This window comes from Neoarius graeffei, chromosome 10, assembly GCF_027579695.1.
Source record: "Neoarius graeffei isolate fNeoGra1 chromosome 10, fNeoGra1.pri, whole genome shotgun sequence".
In the NCBI taxonomy this organism is placed as follows: Eukaryota; Metazoa; Chordata; class Actinopteri; order Siluriformes; family Ariidae; genus Neoarius; species Neoarius graeffei.
The window spans coordinates 12,984,719-13,007,936 of NC_083578.1; the positions used below are offsets into that span (position 1 = coordinate 12,984,719).

The following is a 23,218-nucleotide window of genomic DNA, read 5'->3' on the forward strand; positions in this document are numbered from 1 at the left end:
CATAGACACAGACAACCATTCACACTCACATTCACACCTACGGTCAATTTAGAGTCACCAGTTAACCTAACCTGCATGTCTTTGGACTGTGGGGGAAACCGGAGCACCCGGAGGAAACCCACGCGGACACGGGGAGAACATGCAAACTCCACACAGAAAGGCCCTCGCCGGCCACGGGGCTCGAACCCGGACCTTCTTGCTGTGAGGCGACAGCGCTAACCACTACACCACCGTGCCACCCCTCAACTGCATTCTGTCCTCTCCAAAATAAAATAAAGCTCTGGGCAAGTGGAATTGTTTTTCAGGCAAGTATGTTTTGGGTGCTGTTAAGGCTGGGAGATTTTTTTTTCAAGGACTGGAAAGCATATGTGGTTCGTAACATGCAGGACCGAATAGTGAATAGTGGGGGAAGAAAAACTTGGGCATCAAGATAACCTTTTTGAGCTCCTTTCATCTTTTGGCATGACATCTGGCTACATCAGGGTGTATAAATACTTCAACATGCTGTGCTCACAAACGTGTCTTATAAATCACCTACCGTATGACCTGGACTTTCTGTCTGTTTCTTTAAGGATGTGGAGACAGTCTGCAGGACAGCAGCGGGAACTTCTCCTCTCCCGGTTTCCCCAACGGCTACTCGGCGTACATGCACTGTATCTGGAGAATCTCAGTCACACCAGGCGAAAAGGTGAAAATCCCAGACAGACTGGCATATCTGCTTAATGAAGCGCTTGTGGTTGTGTTTACTTTTAATGAGCTTCTGCTGCTGCGTCTTGCCAGGAGCGATATGAAAGTTCTGGATCATTTTCGTCGTTTTTCTTATTTAACAAGACGGATAAAGCCCTCTTGTGTGTAATTAAAGCGTGTAGAAAATCAGTCAAGCTTTCAGAAGGTTCTCAGAAGTCTTTGGAACTACTGATGGGTTCATTTTCTAAACAAACAATTTAAGAACATTAAACATGTTGGGCCCCATTTATCCAACCGGATATGAATTTATTTATAAATCGTTTGCTGGAGCTTTTAGACAAGAAAGGTGGCATTCATGAAAATCTGGTTTGTTGGGGGTGGGGGGGAACGTTCCTACAAGAACTCCTGAGTTTGTGTAAATGCATACGTACGGAAATGCTGCCGTGCAAAGGCAAACTGTAGTATCTGTATATTGTGTCTTTGGCAAAAGACAGTCCAAGAGCGAATAGGTGACCCTTTGAACCGTTTTTTTTTTTTTTTGGGGGGGGGGGTTTGTTTGTTTTTTTGCCACCGATACAATATGCAGTTTGCATTAGATTAGATTAGATTGAACTTTATTGATCCCTTTGGGCGGGTTCCCTCAGGGAAATTAAGATTCCAGCAGCATCATTACAGGATAAACGGAGAATAGAAATGGGCAGAGAACTAATGTGAACTTTGATTGATCGGCTTCAAATCATGTGATTTGGCTTTGATTTTACTGCGATTTTTTTTTTATTTTTTATTTACAAATGATGTGCCATGTTTAAATCACTTGCTTATTTTAACGGCTTACACAAATTAAATGAAAGTTTTCTGGAACTCTGTCATTTCGTCATAATGATTTCTTGAAAGAAAGAAATCCAAGACACATGAACAAATTGACCCAAATAAGACAAGATACAAGTTGGACAAACGAAATGGCTCCCTGTGAAGGGCAGAAGAGTTTTTGATCTTTCACCATTTAGTTGTCCATCCATCCATCCATGCATCCATTATCTGTAGCTGCTTATCCTGTGCAGGGTCGCAGGCAAGCTGGAGCCTATCCCAGCTGACTATGGGCGAGAGGCGGCGTACACCCTGGACAAGTCACCAGGTCATCACAGGGCTAACACACACACTGTAAAAAAAAAAAAAAACGTGACCGTCTCAACTTAAATTTTCTAGGCAACATGATGCAAGAGAATTTTGTGTTGAGATGGTCAACAACAAAAGGTAAGTTGGTTGAACTCAAATTTAAACACGAAAATCCTTCTTAAGTCAACAAAGATCCTTGTTAAGTCAACAAGGATTTCTGAGTTGAATTTTGAGTTCAACCAACGTACTATTTGTTGTTGACCATCTCAACTCAAAATTCTCTTGCATCATGTTGCCTAGAAAATTCTAGTTTACTCAACCTGTCTCAATTGCTGTTGACCTAACAAGGATTTCTGAGTTTAAATTTGAGTTCAGCCAACGTACTATTTGTTGTTGACCATCTCAACTCAAAATTCTCTTGCATCATGTTGCCTTGAAAATTTGAGTTTACGTTTGATTTCAGCCAACGTATTTTTGCTGTTATCCAAATTAGGTTACTCTTCTTATAATAACAAATAAATGTTTGCTAATAACATGTATTTCTACATTTCATATGATGTTTTTTCAAGTTACCTGTACCTTAAAACATACAATAAATCACTCGCGCAAAAAAGACACTTACAAATAATTGTCAAAGGAAAACACTTTTATTTGTAAGACTGTGTCTCTTGCAAATGAAAAAGAATTCTGCAATGTGCAGGAAAAAAGTGATCCACTTCCAGACAAATTCAAAGTCAAAGTCCTTCCCATGCCTTACAGTACCTGGTATTCCTAGGCAGTCTCCCACTCAAGTACTAACCAGGCCCAACCTGTATGTGGCGCATCGGGCGGCGCCGATCTCCGTTTCCATAGCCCTCGGCCTCTCGCCTATTACATAGCTAGGGTTACAGTGGGGGGCTAGTCCTCTGGTAACCACGAGCGTTTAACTCCCCATGCACATCTGTATTGCAGTGTGCCTTGCCAGATGGCGGTAGGTACCATTTTTATGATGGTCTTTGGTATGACCCGACCGTGAATAGAACTCACGATCAAGAAGCGGACACGCTACCACTAGGCCACTAGTCGGTCTCCAGACAGATTGCTACATGTCAATCTCACATTTCAATTTTAGAATGAAGAACTAAAGACCTTTGTTGAAAGTTACCTGAACATTAAAGTCAAGTTGGATTACAGACTATAATTTGAAATTTTGAACACATTTGTTGAATGAGTCTTTCACAAGTGTTCTGGAGTAAACTGACATTTATACCACAATAAAAAAGGGGCTCAGGCTGCATCACAAACAAGTGCTCAGGCTCCATCAGCTACTTGCACTTGACAAAATAAACTAACTGTGACTGCTGTGTCAATTTCAAAATTAAATTTTACGACAAAAAACTAAAAAAAAGAACCTGAGTATTCAAATCAAGTTAACCTTCATAGCTGAGCGTCAGTGTTATGGACTACACACTATGATTTGAAATTTTGCAAACATTTGTTGAATGATTAAGGCCTTTAAAAGTATAAAATGTTCTGGAATAAACTGAAATTCTACATCACAATAAAAAAGTGCTCAGAACAAGCACGTTCCTCCTTATGTGATTTGTCCCTGCGCAGAGGTAAGGAAACCCCATACAGCACGTGTATACATGCGTCATTGGTTCTACCAACAAGGATACCAACATGCAGCGTTGCAACAGGTTGCAGCTAGTTCTATCAACAAGGATATCTTTGATATTTGGATGTTAAAATTCTTGATAGCTCAACATGATATCACAATGAGAGAAAGTGTATTAGGCCGACCTGGTTTAGTTGGTTGTAAGTGAAAATGACATTTCTGAGTCAAATGATATGTAAAATCTATGTTCAATCAACACCCGCCCGTAAAATTTTTTACAGTGCAGAGACAGACAACCATTCACACTCGTGATCAATTTAGAGCCACCAATTAGCCTAACCTGCATGTCTTTGGACTGTGGGGGAAACCGGAGCACCCGGAGGAAACCCACGCAGACACGGGGAGAACATACAAACTCCGCACAGAAAGGCCCTTCACTGTAAATAAAAGAATAGTTGAGAATACTTGAAATTTCAAGGCAACAGTCTGCATTAAGAATTTTATGTTTTGCCAATGATGTGCCCATGATAATCCAAACTATGATAAAACTGTTATCTTTATTAAGAATTCTTAATTAAGTCAATTTTCAATTCCTCATTCTGCCAACATAGATTTCTCTTTTTGCTGAACAGTGGCATTCACAGTAGTACAAAAAGGCAGTTGAGGTTATCAGACTTTTTTGGGGGGCTTTTTTCACCTTTATTTGGATAGGACAGTGTAGAGACAGGAAATGAGCAGGAGAGAGGGACGGGGAGGGATCAGGAAATGACCTCGGGTCGGAATCTAACCCGGGTCCCCGGATTTATGGTATGGCGCCTTATCCACCTGAGCCACGACGCCATACCCACGACGTGACGTGGGTTTTAAAAACTTTATTTCAATATTGAAGTTTTGTAATTGTGTAGAACAATGAAAAAAGGCATGTATAGTTTAATGATAAATTGTGATAACCTCGGGGGCGTCGTGGCTCAGGTGGATAAGGCGCCATACCATAAATCCGGGGACCCGGGTTCGGTTCTGACCTGAGGTCATTTCCCGATTCCTCCCCGTCTTTCCCGCTCATTTCCTGTCTCTACGCTGTCCTATCCAAATAGAGGTGAAAAAAGCCCCAAAAAAATCTAAAAAAAAAAATTGTGATAACCTTAATTGCCTTTTTGCACTACTGTGAATGCCACTGTTCAGCAAAAAGAGAAATCTATGTTGGCAGAATGAGGAATTGAAAATTGACTTAATTAAGAATTCTTAATAAAGATAACAGTTTTATCATAGTTTGGATTATCATGGGCACATCGTTGGCAAAACATAAAATTCTTAATGCAGACTGTTGCCTTGAAATTTCAAGTATTCTCAACTATTTTTTTTTTACAGTGTTGTTGGCCGCTGGTCTTGAACCCAGGACCTTCTTACTGTGAGGCGACAGTGCTCACCACTACACCACCGTACTGTCCCCATTTAGTTGTCATTTAGTTTTTTTTAAACTGAGTTTTTGCCTTTTATGGAGTTTACAAGAGAGTTGCACATGAGTACAAAGAAAATCTGTGTTATTGAATCTGGTGTCAATCTGGCTAGGAATTTCTTTGTTTGAAGAAGCCAAGAAGCCTTTGTCACACGTGCACTCAAGCACAGACTTAAGCACACAGTGAAATTTAACCCATGTGAAGCAGTGAACACACAAGCGAGCGGTGAGCGCACACACACATACCCAGAGCAGTGGGCACCTATGGTACAGCAGCTGGGGAGCAGTTGGGGGTTAGGTGCCTTGCTCAAGGACACTTCAGCCCAACTTCAGGCCATGGCTGCCCACGCAGACACAGGGAGAACATGCAAACTCCACATAGAAAGGCCCCTGTCGCCCATTGGGCTCGAACACAGAACCTTCTTGCTGTGAGGCGACAGTGTTAACTGCTACACCACCGTGGCCTGGTGCACAAAAACATCCACAGAACTTTACTCTTGATAAATGAGACCAGTTACTGTTAGAGTTCTTCCATTACACAACTATAAATGCCATTTACTGAACGTACACCCTGCTATTCAGACATAATCTGCTTTCAAAAATTGTATCCAAAGCTATATTCATTAAAGTGGGAGCCCCTTTATGATTATTTTCAAAGGGAAAACTTCTAATGCCTTTCGAACCCAACCTCACCCACTCTTCCGAATATCACAAAACAACAAATTCACAAGAATCATCATAACTTGCCTCTTTGCACACGGTCCGTGTACTTTTTCGTTCATTCATTATTCTATTTTGGAATGAAAGATGAAATTTAAAAAAGGGTGCAGCTTGGTGTTTTATTTAAAACAATACAAGCAGAAATGGCTCTATTTTGTTTTCGAAATGTATTGCCATCATCAAATAGTAGTATTAGAAAAGTGGACAACATTTCTGATCATTTTCTTATTTTGTAATATTCATTTATTCCTTTATTGAATTTCATTTGACTGATCCTATATTTCACCCGGAAGTAAATTACACCGCCTGGCTCGCGCTCACTCATGTCTCACTTACAACACACGACGACGACGATAGATCGATCTCCAGCGAGATCATGGATGCTATGCAGTACATGCTCTTCAAAGGCCCTAAACGGGTGAATCTACGTGAAGAAGACATGTCAACACATACACTCATAACAGAACAGCCATGTCCTGCGCCAATGTCTTTGAGGTGCTGTGAAATATCTGCATGTGTAGCATGCCTTCGCAACATTTCGCAAATTAAGTCGGAATATGCCTCCAAAGACGCCATGTCATGCGGATGAGAATAAACAAACCATAACGCTCCCAACCCGCCCACAAGCTTAGGCTTCCAGGTCACCCAAAACCTAAGTTCTAAATAAACTAAAACGCAATTCAGAACGGCATTTTTCAAAATTGCTTTTTCCCTTTTTCTGCTGTTCAATGACTCATTTTCAATAACTAAAAATACATCAAAACATGGCTCTGGATTCCATTTCACAAGTCATACACAAGTGTAAAAATTCACAAACGAGTCCTTTTTCATTTCTCATGTGACTTCCAAAATAGAATAATGAATGAACGAAAAAGTGCACGGACCGCACACCTAGTAATCTCTTGAATTTGAATATGGCCTTTTTTAATTTTTAATTTTTATTTTTTTGTTATTGGGTCTATCCATTTTCCATATTGCCTTCCCACTGCGGGCTGTAGGTAAGCGGGAGCCAATCCCAGCTGACATTAAGCGAGAGGTGGGTTTTTTTAAACTTTGTTTGGAGGATTGTTGTCATTTATGAAATTTCACAGTACCAAAACATAAAATATAGTCACAAGCGGCGAGAGCCCAAGCAACTCTGGTATACCAAATCTGGCATGAATCCAACAAACTGCCTTGGAGGAGAACGTCAAAATGTAACGTGTCAAAATGCACAAAACCAAAAATGACTCACTTTCTGTTGACTCTGTCTGATGTAAAGTACCTTACAATTTTGTTCGTCTTGGGGCATCACACACACCTACCAAATCTGACACGGGTAGGTAAAACTATATACCAGGCAAAAGTCTCAATGACATGTTGGGCCGCTATGGAGTCCTTCAGATGCACCCGGGGCCAAGCCTCTATCCCTGAGTAGCAGTGGCCAGGACTGATATGTGCACCAAATTTCATGAGCTTTCACCAATGGGATCCACCTCAAAAATGGCCAAGTCTTGAAGAAAAAGTATAATAATAATTAAAGCCGCAAGCGGCCTCGACGGGCCCTCGCGCCAGCGGCCAAGGGGGGCAGGGGCATGCGTCCCCGCGAAAAACCTTCCACAGCTTCTTCGGCAAGAGACATTACCACAAGGTAGTGGTGTGAAGGAAAAGCATTATGGAATTATTTACCAAAAACCTGTGTTGGAGCAATTGCGTCGGCCAAAAACAGCGCCCCCCCATGGATGAAAATTCCCAAAATGTGGTATACATGACATGGGAGGTAGTAAGAGGGTGGCCGTGAAGTTTGACCAAATTTGAGGAAAGATTGGAATTTTTGCCCAAAAATAGCGCCCCCAGTGGCGAAATATCACAGAAATTGGGTAACATGTCAGAAGCCCAATGAGCGATTTGTCTGTGAAGTATGAGCAGTTTTGAGCAATTAGAAGATTTGTTATGAATTTCTAAGCATGTAAAATTTTGCAGTGAAAATTGATTGACGTATAACTTCTGAACCGTTTATGCTACGGGAAACGTATTTAGAAATTTTTGTCAGCCATGTCTGTCGATCATGTGTATCAATTTTGGTGACATTCCTATGAACGGTCTAGGAGGAGTTGTGCCGTGTTCGTGGCCATGCATTTCGCACAAAAGTGAAATTACCTCACTTCCTGTTGGGCGTGGCTAATGCATTGGCATAACATTTTTGTCCGGCTTAGTGAGATACACATGCATACCAAATGGTATGCCACCACTACAAACTCCATGGCAACCAGGCACCTTAATGCGGGAGGCCAAAATCACAACGAGTTAGGGGGCGCTATAGAGGCCCTGAGGCCCGCCTGGATCTGGGCTTCAGGTTCTCCGTAGCGGTGGCAGTCTAAGAAAAAGGAGCCAAATTTTGTCGACCATGGCAAGCGCCCCAATAAGGGTCTTGTAAAGAGTTTGCTTGGCAAGTTTGACAGATCAGAAGCTGCAATATCATTTTTGCCATAACCAGCACCCCCAGGGGCGAAAGTGCACAAAATTTGGTGTAGATGTCAGGTGAGCTATGAAGAGTTTGCGTATGAAGTTTGATGACAATTGAGTAAATAGAAGATGAGATATAGATTTTTGAAGAATAAATTTTTTGGTTTTTCCCATGTCAGTAGGTGGCGCTATGCTGTACATGAGCGATTATGAGTTGGAAAAATAAGTGTCTACAACAGCAACGTACTATCACAAGGTAGTGGTGTGAAGGAAAAGCATTATGGAATTATTTACCAAAAACCCGTTTTGGAGCAATTGCGTCGGCCAAAAACAGCGCCCCCCATGGACGAAAATTTCCAAAATGTGGTATACATGACACGGGCGGTAGAAAGAGGGTGGCCGTGAAGTTTGACCAAATTTGAGGAAAGATTGGAATTTTTGCCCAAAAATAGCGCCCCCAGTGGCGAAATATCACAGAAATTGGGTAACATGTCAGAAGCCCAACGAGTGATTTGCGTGTGAAGTATGAGCAGTTTTGAGCAATCAGAAGATTTGTTATGAATTTTTAAGCATGTAAAATTTTGCATCGAAAATTGATTGACATATAACTTCTGAACGGTTTATCCTACATGAAACGTATTTAGTAACTTTTGTCAGCCATGTCTGTAGATGATGTGTATCAATTTTGGTGACATACCTATGAACGGTCTAGGAGGAGTTGCGCCGTCTTCGTGGCCATGCATTTCGCACAAAAGTGAAATTACCTCACTTCCTGTTGGGTGTGGCTAATGCATTGGCATTACATTTTTGTCCGGCTTAGTGAGATACATAAGCGTACCAAATGGCATGCCACTACTACAAACTACATGGCACCCAGGCACCTTAATGCGGGAGGCCAAAATCACAACGACTTAGGGGGCGCTATGGAGGCCCGGAGCCCCGGCCAAGTTTGGGCTTCTGGTTCTGAGTAGCGGTGGCAATTCTCGGAACTGGTGCCAAATTTCGTGCGTTTTCGCCCATGGCAAGCGCCCCGAAAATGGCCCAACAGCAGAGAAAAATAAAGAAGAAGAAGAAGACGGAAGAAGAAGAAGAAGAAGAAGAAGAAGAATTAAAGCCGCAAGCGGCCTCGACGGGCCCTCGCGCCAGCGGCCAAGGGGGGCGGGGGCATGCGTCCCCGCGAAAGACCTTCCACAGCTTCTTTGGCAAGAGACATTACTCCCACAATGGTGACAAAGCACAGAATTGGACACAGAGTACACGGTGCGCTGAGATATTGTCATGGACAGAACATTTTATGCCATGGCTTCCCAACCAAATTAATGTATTTACCTCATCAGTCACCAAGCTATAGCTACATAGGATTGTCTTCTGTTAGACATCTATTAGTCTGTATGTAACGCCACAACACTTGCTCCCGACTGCCTACCCATTCCCCACAAGTCATGTGTGTTTAAGGCAACCAAAACAACATACTCCTGGTGCCTCATGATTGTAAACACCTCTCCTGCAACTGCTACAGTGCAATGAGCGCCCCCAGTGGTCCACAAGTCATGTGTGTTTAAGGCAACCAAAACAACATACTCCTGGTGCCTCATGATTGTAAACACCTCTCCTGCAACTGCTACAGCGCAATGAGCGCCCCCAGTGTTGAAAGTTCACCAAATTTGGTATACATGTCAAGGGACCTATGAAGAGTTGTTTTGTAAAGTTTGATCAAGTTTGACCAATCAGAAGCCGAGATATAAATTGTTGCCTGAAAACAGCGCCCCCAGTGGCAAAAGTTCACAAAATTTGGCACATATGTCAGGTGACCTGTTAAGAGTGTGCGTATCAAGTTTGATCAAGATTGAGAAAATAGAAGATGAGATATTGATTTTTGAAGAATAAATTTTTTGGTTTCTCCCATGTCAGTAGGTGGTGCTATGCTACAACACTTGCTCCCGACTGCCTACCCATTCCCCACAAGTCATGTGTGTTTAAGGCAACCAAAACAACATACTCCTGGTGCCTCATGATTGTAAACACCTCTCCTGCAACTGCTACAGTGCAATGAGCGCCCCCAGTGGTCCACAAGTCATGTGTGTTTAAGGCAACCAAAGCAACATACTCCTGGTGCCTCATGATTGTAAACACCTCTCCTGCAACTGCTACAGCGCAATGAGCGCCCCCAGTGGTGAAAGTTCACCAAATTTGGTATACATGTCAAGGGACCTATGAAGAGTTGTTTTGTAAAGTTTGATCAAGTTTGACCAATCAGAAGCCGAGATATAAATTGTTGCCTGAAAACAGCGGCCCCAGTGGCAAAAGTTCACAAAATTTGGCACATATGTCAGGTGACCTGTTAAGAGTGTGCGTATCAAGTTTGATCAAGATTGAGAAAATAGAAGATGAGATATTGATTTTTGAAGAATAAATTTTTTGGTTTCTCCCATGTCAGTAGGTGGCGCTATGCTGCACATGAGCGATAATGAGTTGGAAAAATAAGTGTCTACAACAGCAACGTACTATCACAAGGTAGTGGTGTGAAGGAGAAGCATTATGGAATTATTTACCAAAAACCCGTTTTGGAGCAATTGCGTTGGCCAAAAACAGCGCCCCCCATGGACGAAAATTCCCAAAATGAGGTGTACATGACATGGGAGGTAGTAAGAGGGTGGCCGTGAAGTTTGACCAAATTTGAGGAAAGATTGGATTTTTTGCCCAAAAATAGCGCCCCCAGTGGCGAAATATCACAGAAATTGGGTAACATGTCAGATGCCCAATGAGTGATTTGCGTGTGAAGTATGAGCAGTTTTGAGCAATTTGAAGATATGTTATGAATTTTTAAGCATGTAAAATTTTGCATTGAAAATTGATTGACGTATAACTTCTGAACGGTTTATTCTACGTGAAACGTATTTAGGAACTTTTGTCAGCCATGTCTGTAGATGATGTGTATCAATTTTGGTGACATTCCTATGAACGGTCTAGGAGGAGTTGCGCTGTTTTCGTGGCCATGCATTTCGCACAAAAGTGAAATTACCTTACTTCCTGTTGGGCGTGGCAAATGCATTGGCATTACATTTTTGTCCGGCTTAGTGAGATACATATGCGTACCAAATGGCATGCCACTACTACAAACTACATGGCAACCAGGCACCTTAATGCGGGAGGCCAAAATCACAATGAGTTAGGGGGCGCTATAGAGGCCCTGAGGCCCGCCTGGATCTGGGCTTCTGGTTCTCAGTAGCGGTGGGAGTCTAAGAAAAAGGAGCCAAATTTCGTGCGATGTCGACCATGGCAAGCGCCCCAAAAAGGGTCTTGTAAAGAGTTTGCTTGCCAAGTTTGACAAATCAGAAGCTGCAATATCATTTCTGCCATAACCCGCACCCCCAGGGGCGAAAGTGCACAAAATTTGGCGTACATGTCAGGTGAGCTATGAAGAGTTTGCGTATGAAGTTTGATGACAATTGAGTAAACAGAAGATGAGATATAGATTTTTGAAGAATAAATTTTTTGGTTTTTCCCATGTCAGTAGGTGGCGCTATGCTGTACATGAGTGATTATGAAATGGAAAAATAAGTGTCCACAACAGCAACGCACTATCACAAGGTAGTGGTGTAAAGGAAAAGCATTATGGAATAATTTACCAAAAACCCGTTTTGGAGAAATTGCGTCGGCCAAAAACAGCGCCCCCCATGGACGAAAATTCCCAAAATGTGGTATACATGACATGGGAGGTAGTAAGAGGGTGGCCGTGAAGTTTGACCAAATTTGAGGAAAGATTGGATTTTTTGCCCAAAAATAGCGCCCCCAGTGGCGAAATATCACAGAAATTGGGTAACATGTCAGAACCCCAATGAGTGATTAGGGTGTGAAGTATGAGCAGTGTTGAGCAATTAGAAGATTTGTTATGAATTTTTTAGCATGTAAAATTTTGAAGTGAAAATTGATTGACGTATAACTTCTGAACGGTTTATCCTACGTGAAACGTATTTAGTAACTTTTGTCAGCCATGTCTGTAGATGATGTGTATAAATTTTGGTGACATTCCTATGAACGGTCTAGGAGGAGTTGCGCCGTCTTCATGGCCATGCATTTCACACAAAAGTGAAATTACCTCACTTCCTGTTGGGCGTGGCTAATGCATTGGCATTACATTTTTGTCCGGCCTAGTGAGATACATAGGCATACCAAATGGCATGCCACTACTACAAACTATATGGCAACCAGGCACCTTAATGCGGGAGGCCAAAATCACAACGACTTAGGGGGCGCTATAGAGGCCCTGAGCCCCGGCCAAGTGTGGGCTTTTGGTTCTGAGTAGCGGTGGCAATTCTCGGAAGTGGCGCCAAATTTCGCGCGTTTTCGCCCATGGCAAGCGCCCCGAAAATGGCCCAACAGCGGAGAAAAATAAAGAAGAAGAATAATTAAAGCCGCAAGCGGCCTCGACGGGCCCTCGCGCCAGCGGCCAAGGGGGGCGGGGGCATGCGTCCCCGCGAAATACCTTCCACAGCTTCTTTGGCAAGAGACATTACTCCCACAATGGTGACAAAGCACAGAATTGGACACAGAGTACACGGTGCGCTGAGATGTTGTCATGGACAGAACATTTTATGCCATGGCTTCCCAACCAAATTAATGTATTTACCTCATCAGTCACCAAGCTATAGCTACATAGGATTGTCTTCTGTTAGACATCTATTAGTCTGTATGTAACGCTACAACACTTGCTCCCGACTGCCTACCCATTCCCCACAAGTCATGTGTGTTTAAGGCAACCAAAACAACATACTCCTGGTGCCTCATGATTGTAAACACCTCTCCTGCAACTGCTACAGTGCAATGAGCGCCCCCAGTGGTCCACAAGTCATGTGTGTTTAAGGCAACCAAAACAACATACTCCTGGTGCCTCATGATTGTAAACACCTCTCCTGCAACTGCTACAGCGCAATGAGCGCCCCCAGTGGTGAAAGTTCACCAAATTTGGCATACATGTCAAGGGACCTATGAAGAGTTGTTTTGTAAAGTTTGATCAAGTTTGACCAATCAGAAGCCGAGATATAAATTGTTGCCTGAAAACAGCGCCCCCAGTGGCAAAAGTTCACAAAATTTGGCACATATGTCAGGTGACCTGTTAAGAGTGTGCGTATCAAGTTTGATCAAGATTGAGAAAATAGAAGATGAGATATTGATTTTTGAAGAATAAATTTTTTGGTTTCTCCCATGTCAGTAGGTGGCGCTATGCTGCACATGAGCGATTATGAGTTGGAAAAATAAGTGTCTACAACAGCAACGTACTATCACAAGCTAGTGGTGTGAAGGAGAAGCATTATGGAATTATTTACCAAAAACCTGTTTTGGAGGAATTGCGTTGGCCAAAAACAGCGCCCCCCATGGACGAAAATTCCCAAAATGAGGTGTACATGACATGGGAGGTAGTAAGAGGGTGGCCGTGAAGTTTGACCTAATTTGAGGAAAGATTGGATTTTTTGCCCAAAAATAGCGCCCCCAGTGGCGAAATATCACAGAAATTGGGTAACATGTCAGATGCCCAATGAGTGATTTGCGTGTGAAGTATGAGAAGTTTTGAGCAATTTGAAGATATGTTATGAATTTTTAAGCATGTAAAATTTTGCATTGAAAATTGATTGATGTATAACTTCTGAACGGTTTATTCTACGTGAAACGTATTTAGGAACTTTTGTCAGCCGTGTCTGTAGATGATGTGTATCAATTTTGGTGACATTCCTATGAACGGTCTAGGAGGAGTTGCGCCGTTTTCGTGGCCATGCATTTCGCACAAAAGTGAAATTACCTTACTTCCTGTTGGGCGTGGCTAATGCATTGGCATTACATTTTTGTCCGGCTTAGTGAGATACATATGTGTACCAAATGGCATGCCAGTACTACAAACTACATGGCAACCAGGCACCGTAATGCGGGAGGCCAAAATCACAATGAGTTAGGGGGCGCTATAGAGGCCCTGAGGCCCGCCTGGATCTGGGCTTCTGGTTCTCAGTAGCGGTGGGAGTCTAAGAAAAAGGAGCCAAATTTCGTGCGATGTCGACCATGGCAAGCGCCCCAAAAAGGGTATTGTAAAGAGTTTGCTTGCCAAGTTTGACAAATCAGAAGCTGCAATATCATTTCTGCCATAACCCGCACACCCAGGGGCGAAAGTGCACAAAATTTGGCGTACATGTCAGGTGAGCTATGAAGAGTTTGCGTATGAAGTTTGATGACAATTGAGTAAACAGAAGATGAGATATAGATTTTTGAAGAATAAATTTTTTGGTTTTTCCCATGTCAGTAGGTGGCGCTATGCTGTACATGAGTGATTATGAGATGGAAAAATTAGTGTCCACAACAGCAACGCACTATCACAAGGTACTGGTGTAAAGGAAAAGCATTATGGAATAATTTACCAAAAACCCGTTTTGGAGAAATTGCGTCGGCCAAAAACAGCGCCCCCCATGGACGAAAATTCCCAAAATGTGGTATACATGACATGGGAGGTAGTAAGAGGGTGGCCGTGAAGTTTGACCAAATTTGAGGAAAGATTGGATTTTTTGCCCAAAAATAGCGCCCCCAGTGGCGAAATATCACAGAAATTGGGTAACATGTCAGAAGCCCAATGAGTGATTAGCGTGTGAAGTATGAGCAGTGTTGAGCAATTATAAGATTTGTTATGAATTTTTTAGCATGTAAAATTTTGAAGTGAAAATTGATTGACGTATAACTTCTGAACGGTTTATCCTACGTGAAACGTATTTAGTAACTTTTGTCAGCCATGTCTGTAGATGACGTGTATCAATTTTGGTGACATTCCTATGAACGGTCTATGAGGAGTTGCGCCGTCTTCGTGGCCATGCATTTCACACAAAAGTGAAATTACCTCACTTCCTGTCGGGCGTGGCTAATGCATTGGCATTACATTTTTGTCCGGCTTAGTGAGATACATATGCATACCAAATGGCATGCCACTACTACAAACTATATGGCAACCAGGCACCTTAATGCGGGAGGCCAAAATCACAACGACTTAGGGGGCGCTATAGAGGCCCTGAGCCCCGGCCAAGTGTGGGCTTTTGGTTCTGAGTAGCGGTGGCAATTCTCGGAAGTGGCGCCAAATTTCGCGCGTTTTCGCCCATGGCAAGCGCCCCGAAAATGGCCCAACAGCGGAGAAAAATAAAGAAGAATAATAATAATAATAGTGAACTCTTACAAGAACAATAGGGCCTTCGCCCTATAGGGCTCGGGCCCTAATAATAGTGAACTCTTACAAGAACAATAGGGCCTTCGCCCTATAGGGCTCGGGCCCTAATAATAGTGAACTCTTACAAGAACAATAGGGCCTTCGCCCATAGGGCTCGGGCCCTAATAATAAGGAGAAGAAGAGAATAACAATCCTTAGGAAAACAATAAGACCGCGCACCTCGGTGCCGTACACCTCCAGTGTTCGGGCCCGAAATATGATGATTGCTATAGGCTGCATGTGTGTGTGGCGATTTGCGGAAAGCCCACTGGACGTTACTGTGGCTGATTGGTTTCTGGAAAAACAGATAAAAATGACAAAACACTGTATTGGGTTTTGACCAGAGTGGAATTTTTTCAATCATATAATTCCACCAAAAATGATGTAGAAAGGTTTTTTTTTAAAATTATTTTTATTTATTTATTTATTTATTTATTTATTTTAATTAATGTATTCCTTTTCTTTTCTCTTTTTTTTTAAGATTTTACTCTCCAACCTTGACTTGGTGTCTGTCTTCAATGATTATATTTTATTTAACTGAACAAATGCAGCAGGAAAAACAGCAAGTTTGCCTAAAGACGTCTAAAACCTCAGTAATACTGATGCACTGCAGTATTCGCAGCACACTTCTCAGTATTCCACTTAACATTACTGTGTATTGTTTTATTCCCCTGGCGCAGCTCAGGAAGAGTACATTATACAGTACGTTCTGCTGAACTTGCCAGTTATATAGCAGGAAATCGGGATTAAAAATTACGAGCTGTTCTGCAGGAAATCCAAACATCGGGCTGTGTGTGTAATTTATAGCGAACTGACATTTTCCGTCCCTCTAGATCATTCTCAATTTCACTTCCATGGATCTCTATCGGAGTCATCTGTGCTGGTATGATCACGTGGAGATCCGAGATGGATACTGGAGGAAAGCCCCGCTTAAAGGTTCACATTTTGTAACATAAACTCTTTGATTCGTCTGTCTGATTTGACCGTGGTTAATTTGATGTAATAAATTTGTCTGCGTGTTCAGGTCGATTCTGTGGAGACAAGCTTCCTGAGCCGATCATTTCGACAGACAGTCGTTTGTGGATCGAGTTCAGGAGCAGCAGCAACTGGGTGGGCAAAGGTTTCTCAGCTGTGTATGAAGGTAAACTTTTACGTCTGTGCAGTTCCGCAACTGCTCCAGCACACTCGCCATCGTTTTATCATTTTATCTCTGTTGAAATGGAATAAAATACATTCTTAGATCATGGATACAATCTTTTTTTAATTTAAAAAGGAAATTACTTCAGGGATACAAGATGGACTCCAGCAGTTGAATTCATCTCTATATCTGTGTAATATGGATAATATCTTAACACTCGGTCCTTTTTCGTTTACTTAACGCCAAAACATATATCTTTTTTTTTTTTTCCCGCCTGCAGGACAAACACAGATATAAAATATATTTTTTTATTCTATCCACATTCACTGGATATGAGCAATCACGTGCTCTGATTGGCTACTCTACTACTAGGATATCAGCTCATATACAGCACTGTGAGTAGAGAAAAACAAAATGGCAGCACGTCTTGCTGAACCAACCGAGGACGAAATAAAAACTCTCCTCGAAAACAAAATCCCAAAAAATACAAATAAAAATAGCAACAAAACATGGAATGAAAGTATTTGATGGTAAGAATGTATCTTTTTTTTTTTCCAAGAATTATTAATGCTGATGTAATCAAGCCGGAAGTTTTGTTTGTTTTGATATCAATCAGGAAAGTTTGAAAAAAGTCGGCAGTAATTGTCATTTAAACTCGTTTTTGTGCAATATTTCGTTTGGAAAACAGTTTTCAAAATGGCGGCGCTGTCATCTGGCTGACACTTCACGTTTCGAAGTCTCGCACAAGTCTCGTGAAGATCGCGCGGATAAGCGACGCCTGCCGTGGACCAAACGAACTAAATTCAACATGGCTAAAAACCGAATAGGCCGATAAGTATAATATTTAATTGCAATTAGTTGCCAATACGAGTCATGATATAAGGTTACTAAAACCGAAAATGTAATTGAATAACATGTTAATTAAGAAATAAAGCAAGTTTAAAAATGACTTCAGTTCCCCTTTAATGTGTAACTGAGACGATTTATGATAATGAATAGAAAATATTTCACTGCCAATATTCCAATTTTCAGTATAACTCCCCAAAAAAGTGTACCTTTGGGATATTTGCTGGTCAAGATGCACAAGCAGCTCTTCTTAATTTGCTGCCTCCAAAGCTTACATTACATTACATTACAGGCATTTAGCAGACGCTGTTATCCAGAGCGATATACAACATACCCAGAGCAGCCCGAGGAGCAGTTGGGGTTAAGTGCTTTGCTCAAGGGCACTCCAGCCATTCCTGTTGGTCCAGGGAACTGAACCAGCGACCTTTTGGTCCCAAAGCTGCTTTTCTAACCATTAGGCCATGGCTTCCCTAAAGATATCCCAGAGAGGCAAATAGCCTCCTAAGTCTAACTGCGTCATTGCCAGAGTTAAAGGAACAGTCCACCATACTTCCATAATGAAATATGCTCTTATCTGAATTGAGACGAGCTGCTCCGTACCTATCCGAGCTTTGCGCGACCTCCCAGTCAGTCAGATGCAGTCAGACGCGCTGTCACTCCTGTTAGCAATGTAGCTAGGTTCAGCATGGCCAATGGTATTTTTTGGGGCTGTAGTTAGATGCGACCAAACTCTTCCGCGTTTTTCCTGTTTACATAGGTTTATATGACCAGTGATATGAAACAAGTTCAGTTACACAAATTGAAACGTAGCGATTTTCTATGCTATGGAAAGTGCGCACTATAATGACAGGCGTACTAACACCTTCTGCGCGCTTCGGCAGCGCATTGATACGGAGCTCAGATATCAATGCGCTGCCGAAGCGCGCAGAAGGTGTTAGTACGCCTGTCATTATAGTGCGCACTTTCCATAGCATAGAAAATCGCTACGTTTCAATTTGTGTAACTGAACTTGTTTCATATCACTGGTCATATAAACCTATGTAAACAGGAAAAACGCGGAAAAGTTTGGTCGCATCTAACTACAGCCCCCAAAAATACCATTGGCCATGCTGAGCCTAGCTACATTGCTAACAGGAGTGACAGCGCATCTGACTGCGTCTGACTGACTGGGAGGTTGCGCAAAGCTCGGAGAGGTACGGAGCAGCTCGTCTCAATTCAGATAAGAGCATATTTCATTATGGAAGTACGGTGGACTGTTCCTTTAAACCATTTCATCTCATATTGCAGATAATATTAAATCTAATCAACATTTAAGTTAGACAAGGACCTGCCGTTGTTATTTTTACACTCGGCTCGTCTTGTGAGCCTCCTTTTTTTAATCCCTCGCTGGCCTAAAGGCTCGAAGGGGGATTATGTCATGGCGATTTCCGTCCATCCATTCGTCCTGGGAAGGGTGCTCACCTTCTGAAATCAACTCCTCTCACGGTTTTTGGAGGAATTTCATGAAACTTTGCAGGATTCTTTGCTATATGTCGATAATACGCATATTGTAACTTCGTTAAATTCGGTCACAATTGCAGCCCTTGATTAACAAAATTATACTTTGACAATTTCATGAGTGTGTTTTCCTTCTGAAATCAACTCCTCTCACAATTTGTGGAAGAATTTCACCAAACTTGGGAAAAGGCTTTGTTGTATGTCGGTAGTACGCATATTGCCATTTTATTTAATTCAGTCGCATTTTACCAGAGTTGTGGCCCTTAATTATTAACAAACCTGTACTTTGACAATTTCATGAGAGTGTACGTTCTTCTGAAATCATCTCCTCTCATAATTTGTGGAGGAATTTCACCAAACTTGGCAAAAGGCTTTGTTATATGACAGTTATACGCATATTGAAATTTCATTTAATTTGGGTACATTTTCCCAGAGTTATGCCCTTGACTATTAACAAACTTGTACTTTGACCATTTCATCAAGGTGTGCTTGCTTTCTGAAATCAACTTCCCTCAATTTTTTTCCCTCCTGGCTGAAATGGCCCGAAGGGGGATTATGTCATGGTGATGTCCGTCCGTCCGTCCGTCCGTCCGTCCGTCCGTCCGTCCGTCCGTCCTGGGAAGGGTACTCACCTTCTGAAATCAACTCCTCTCACAATTTTTGTAGGAATTTCATGAAACTTGACAGGATTCTTTGTTATACATATGCCGGTAATACGCATATTGCAATTTTGTTCAATTTGGTCACATTTTACCAGAGTTATGTCACAGTTGCCAGCGGGGGATATTGTGCTCTCAGAGCACTCTTGTTTTCATATCAGGCCAAAATGTGCTCTGACCAGGAATCGTAGTGTGAAAACTCCCTTAGAAGTGGTCTTTGTCAGTGTCCGTATCTAAATTATCATTAAAATAGCAGCCTGGGTATAGACCACAAATTTAAATCTGCTTCTAGTGACCAGAAAGTTGTGAGTTCATTTCCCAGCACTAAGAACCAAAGCACCTGTGTTGTTGCCCTTGAGGAAAGGCCTTCAAACCCTTTACTGCTTCCCTCTTTGGCTGGATCGGATTCTGTAAGTCGCCGGCGAGTCGGTTCAGATAAAAGCGTCTGCTGAGACTAAATGTAAATGTAGATGAATGAATAAATGTATTACCTTTCAGCGATCTGTGGTGGTGAAGTGAAGAAGGATAATGGGCAGATACAGTCTCCGAACTACCCAGATGACTACAGACCCAATAAAGTCTGTGTGTGGAAGATCACTGTTGCTCAGGGCTACCATGTAGGCCTCACCTTCCAGTCCTTTGAAGTAAGTAATGTAGTTATAAATATTTAATAAACGTGTTATTATTGCTTTATAACATCATTTGGAGTTTTTATTTCAGGGTTTTATATTTCATTTCTCTAACAATCAGCGACTGTTTTGAACTACGCTAACCTGGTGTGAAGATATTTTATTGGGTGGCATTGTTGAGTACTTGAATCTGATTGGTCAGAAGGTGGTAATAATGGCAACACGGCTGATAGTAGTTCAAATCAAGGTTTTATACGAACGTCCTTGTTCTAATACAGTTAGGTCCATAAATATTTGGACAGAGACAACATTTTTCTAATTTTGGTTCTGTACATTACCACAATGAATTTTGAACAAAACAATTCAGATGCAGTTGAAGTTCAGACTTTCAGCTTTAATTCAGTGGGTTGAACAAAATGACTGCATAAAAATGTGAGGAACTAAAGCATTTTTTAAACACAATCCCTTCATTTCAGGGGCTCAAAAGTAATTGGACAAATTAAATAATTGTAAATAAAATGTTCATTTCTAATACTTGGTTGAAAACCCTTTGTTGGCAATGACTGCCTGAAGTCTTGAACTCATGGACATCACCAGACGCTGTGTTTCCTCCTTTTTAATGCTCTGCCAGGCCTTTACTGCAGCGGTTTTCAGTTGCTGTCTGTTTGTGGGCCTTTCTGTCTGAAGTTTAGTCTTTAACAAGTGAAATGCATGCTCAATTGGGTTGAGAGCAGGTGACTGACTTGGCCATTCAAGAATATTCCACTTCTTTGCTTTAATAAACTCCTGGGTTGTGTTGGCTTTATGTTTTGGGTCATTGTCCATCTGTATTATGAAACGCCGACCAATCAGTTTGGCTGCATTTGGCTGGATTTGAGCACACAGTATGTCTCTGAATACCTCAGAATTCATCCGGCTGCTTCTGTCCTGTGTCACATCATCAATAAACACTAGTGACCCAGTGCCACTGGCAGCCATGCATGCCCAAGCCATCACACTGCCTCCGCCGTGTTTTACAGATGATGTGGTATGCTTTGGATAATGAGCTGTACCACGCCTTCGCCATACTTTTTTTCTTTCCATCATTCTGGTAGAGGTTGATCTTAGTTTCATCTGTCCAAAGAATGTTCTTCCAGAACTGTGCTGGCTTTTTTAGATGTTTTTTAGCAAAGTCCAATCTAGCCTTTTTATTCTTGAGGCTTATGAGTGGCTTGCACCGTGCAGTGAACCCTCTGTATTTACTTTCATGCAAGCTTCTCTTTATGGTAGATTTGGATATTGATACGCCTACCTCCTGGAGAGTGTTGTTCACTTGGTTGGCTGTTGTGAAGGGGTTTCTCTTCACCATGGAAATTATTCTGCGATCATCCACCACTGTTGACTTCTGTGGGCGTCCAGGTCTTTTTTGCATTGATGAGTTCACCAGTGCTTTCTTTCTTTCTCAGGATGTACCAAACTGTAGATTTTGCCACTCCTAATATTGTAGCAATTTCTCAGATGGTTTTTTTCTGTTTTCGCAGCTTAAGGATGGCTTGTTTCACCTGCATGGAGAGCTCCTTTGACTGCATGTTTTCTTCACAGCAAATTCTTCCAAATGCAAGCACCACACCTCAAATCAACTCCAGGCCTTTTATCTGCTTAATTGAGAATGACATAACGAAAGAATTTCCCACAGCTGCCCATGAAATAGCCTTTGAGTCAATTGTCCAATTACTTTTGGTCCCTTTAAAAACAGGGTGGCGCATGTTAAGGAGCTGAAACTCCTAAACCCTTCATCCAGTTTTAATGTGGATACCCTCAAATGAAAGCTGAAAGTCTGGACTTTATGTCCATGTCCATTATATAACTATAACCTGAATATGTTTCAGTAAACAGGTAAAAAACCAAAATTTGTGTCAGTGTCCAAATATATATGGACCTAACTGTGTGTTATTGTTTCTATAGTAATAACACATCATTCACATGGACTTGTATGGCGGATGAACTACATAACCAGTCAAAAGTTTGTACACCCCTACTCTACTCATTCGTAGGTTTTTCTGTATTTTGATTCTATATTTTCTACATTGTAGAACAATACTGAAGACATCAAAACTACGAAACAACATAGAGGACATACACTTACTGGCCACTTTATTAGAAACACCCATACACCTGCTGTTTGCGCTTTGTTTACATTGAAAGTAGTTATAAACGGATAAAAAGTACAACATGCATGAACGGTAAACTGCTGTGGGAGAAAAGGAATGTGGTGACGTTGACTCTGCCTCCACTTCCTCACACCACTTTGTTGCTGATTATTTCCCTATAACAGCATGCTGCAATGGCTTTTATTCTTTACACGGTGAAAATATTAATCTGTAAGCTATAAACTGTAATATACACTCACTGCCCACTTTATTAGGAACACTCATCCATCCACCTGCTGTTTGATGCCGATCCCTTGACAGCAGCACAATGCGTAAAATCATGCAGATACAAATCAAGAGCTTCAGTTAACGTTCACTCAGATCAAACGTCAGAATGGGAAAAATTGTGATCTCAAAGTGTGACTGACTTTCACTGTGGCATGGGCGTTGGTTTGAGCCAGATGGACTGGTCTGAGTATTTCAGAAACTGCTGATCTCCTGGGGGTTTCACAAACAACAGTCTCTAGAGTTTACACAGAATGATGCGAAAAACAAAAAACATGGAGCTGAGTGAGCGACAGTTCTGTGGGTGGAAACAAACGCCTTGTTGCTGAGAGGTCAGAGGAAAATGGACAGATTGATTCGAGATTTTTTTTTTTTGCCAGGAAGGATATAGCAACTCATATGATACAACCCCGATTCCAAAAAAGTTGGGACAAAGTACAAATGGTAAATAAAAATGGAATGCAATTATGTGGAAGTTTCAAAATTCCATATTTTATTCAGAATTGAACATAGATGACATATCAAATGTTTAAACTGAGAAAATGTATCATTTAAAGAGAAAAATTAGGTGATTTTAAATTTCATGACAACAACACATCTCAAAAAAGTTGGGACAAGGCCATGTTTACCACTGTGAGACATCCCCTTTTCTCTTTACAACAGTCTGTAAACGTCTGGGGACTGAGGAGACAAGTTGCTCGAGTTTAGGGATAGGAATGTTAACCCATTCTTGTCTAATGTAGGATTCTAGTTGCTCAACTGTCTTAGGTCTTTTTTGTC

General features: G+C 41.8%; 1 protein-coding gene across 1 annotated transcript in view; it reads left to right on the forward strand.

The window, feature by feature from the left end:
- Positions 1–23,218, forward strand: part of bmp1a (bone morphogenetic protein 1a) — a 169,187-nt gene that overhangs the window by 88,300 nt on the left and 57,669 nt on the right. Inside the window, exons 8-11 of the mRNA XM_060931318.1 lie at positions 573–688; positions 16,089–16,191; positions 16,280–16,396; positions 19,894–20,039. Coding sequence (XP_060787301.1) covers positions 573–688; positions 16,089–16,191; positions 16,280–16,396; positions 19,894–20,039 — 482 coding nt within the window. The remainder of the gene's footprint in view (positions 1–572; positions 689–16,088; positions 16,192–16,279; positions 16,397–19,893; positions 20,040–23,218) is intronic.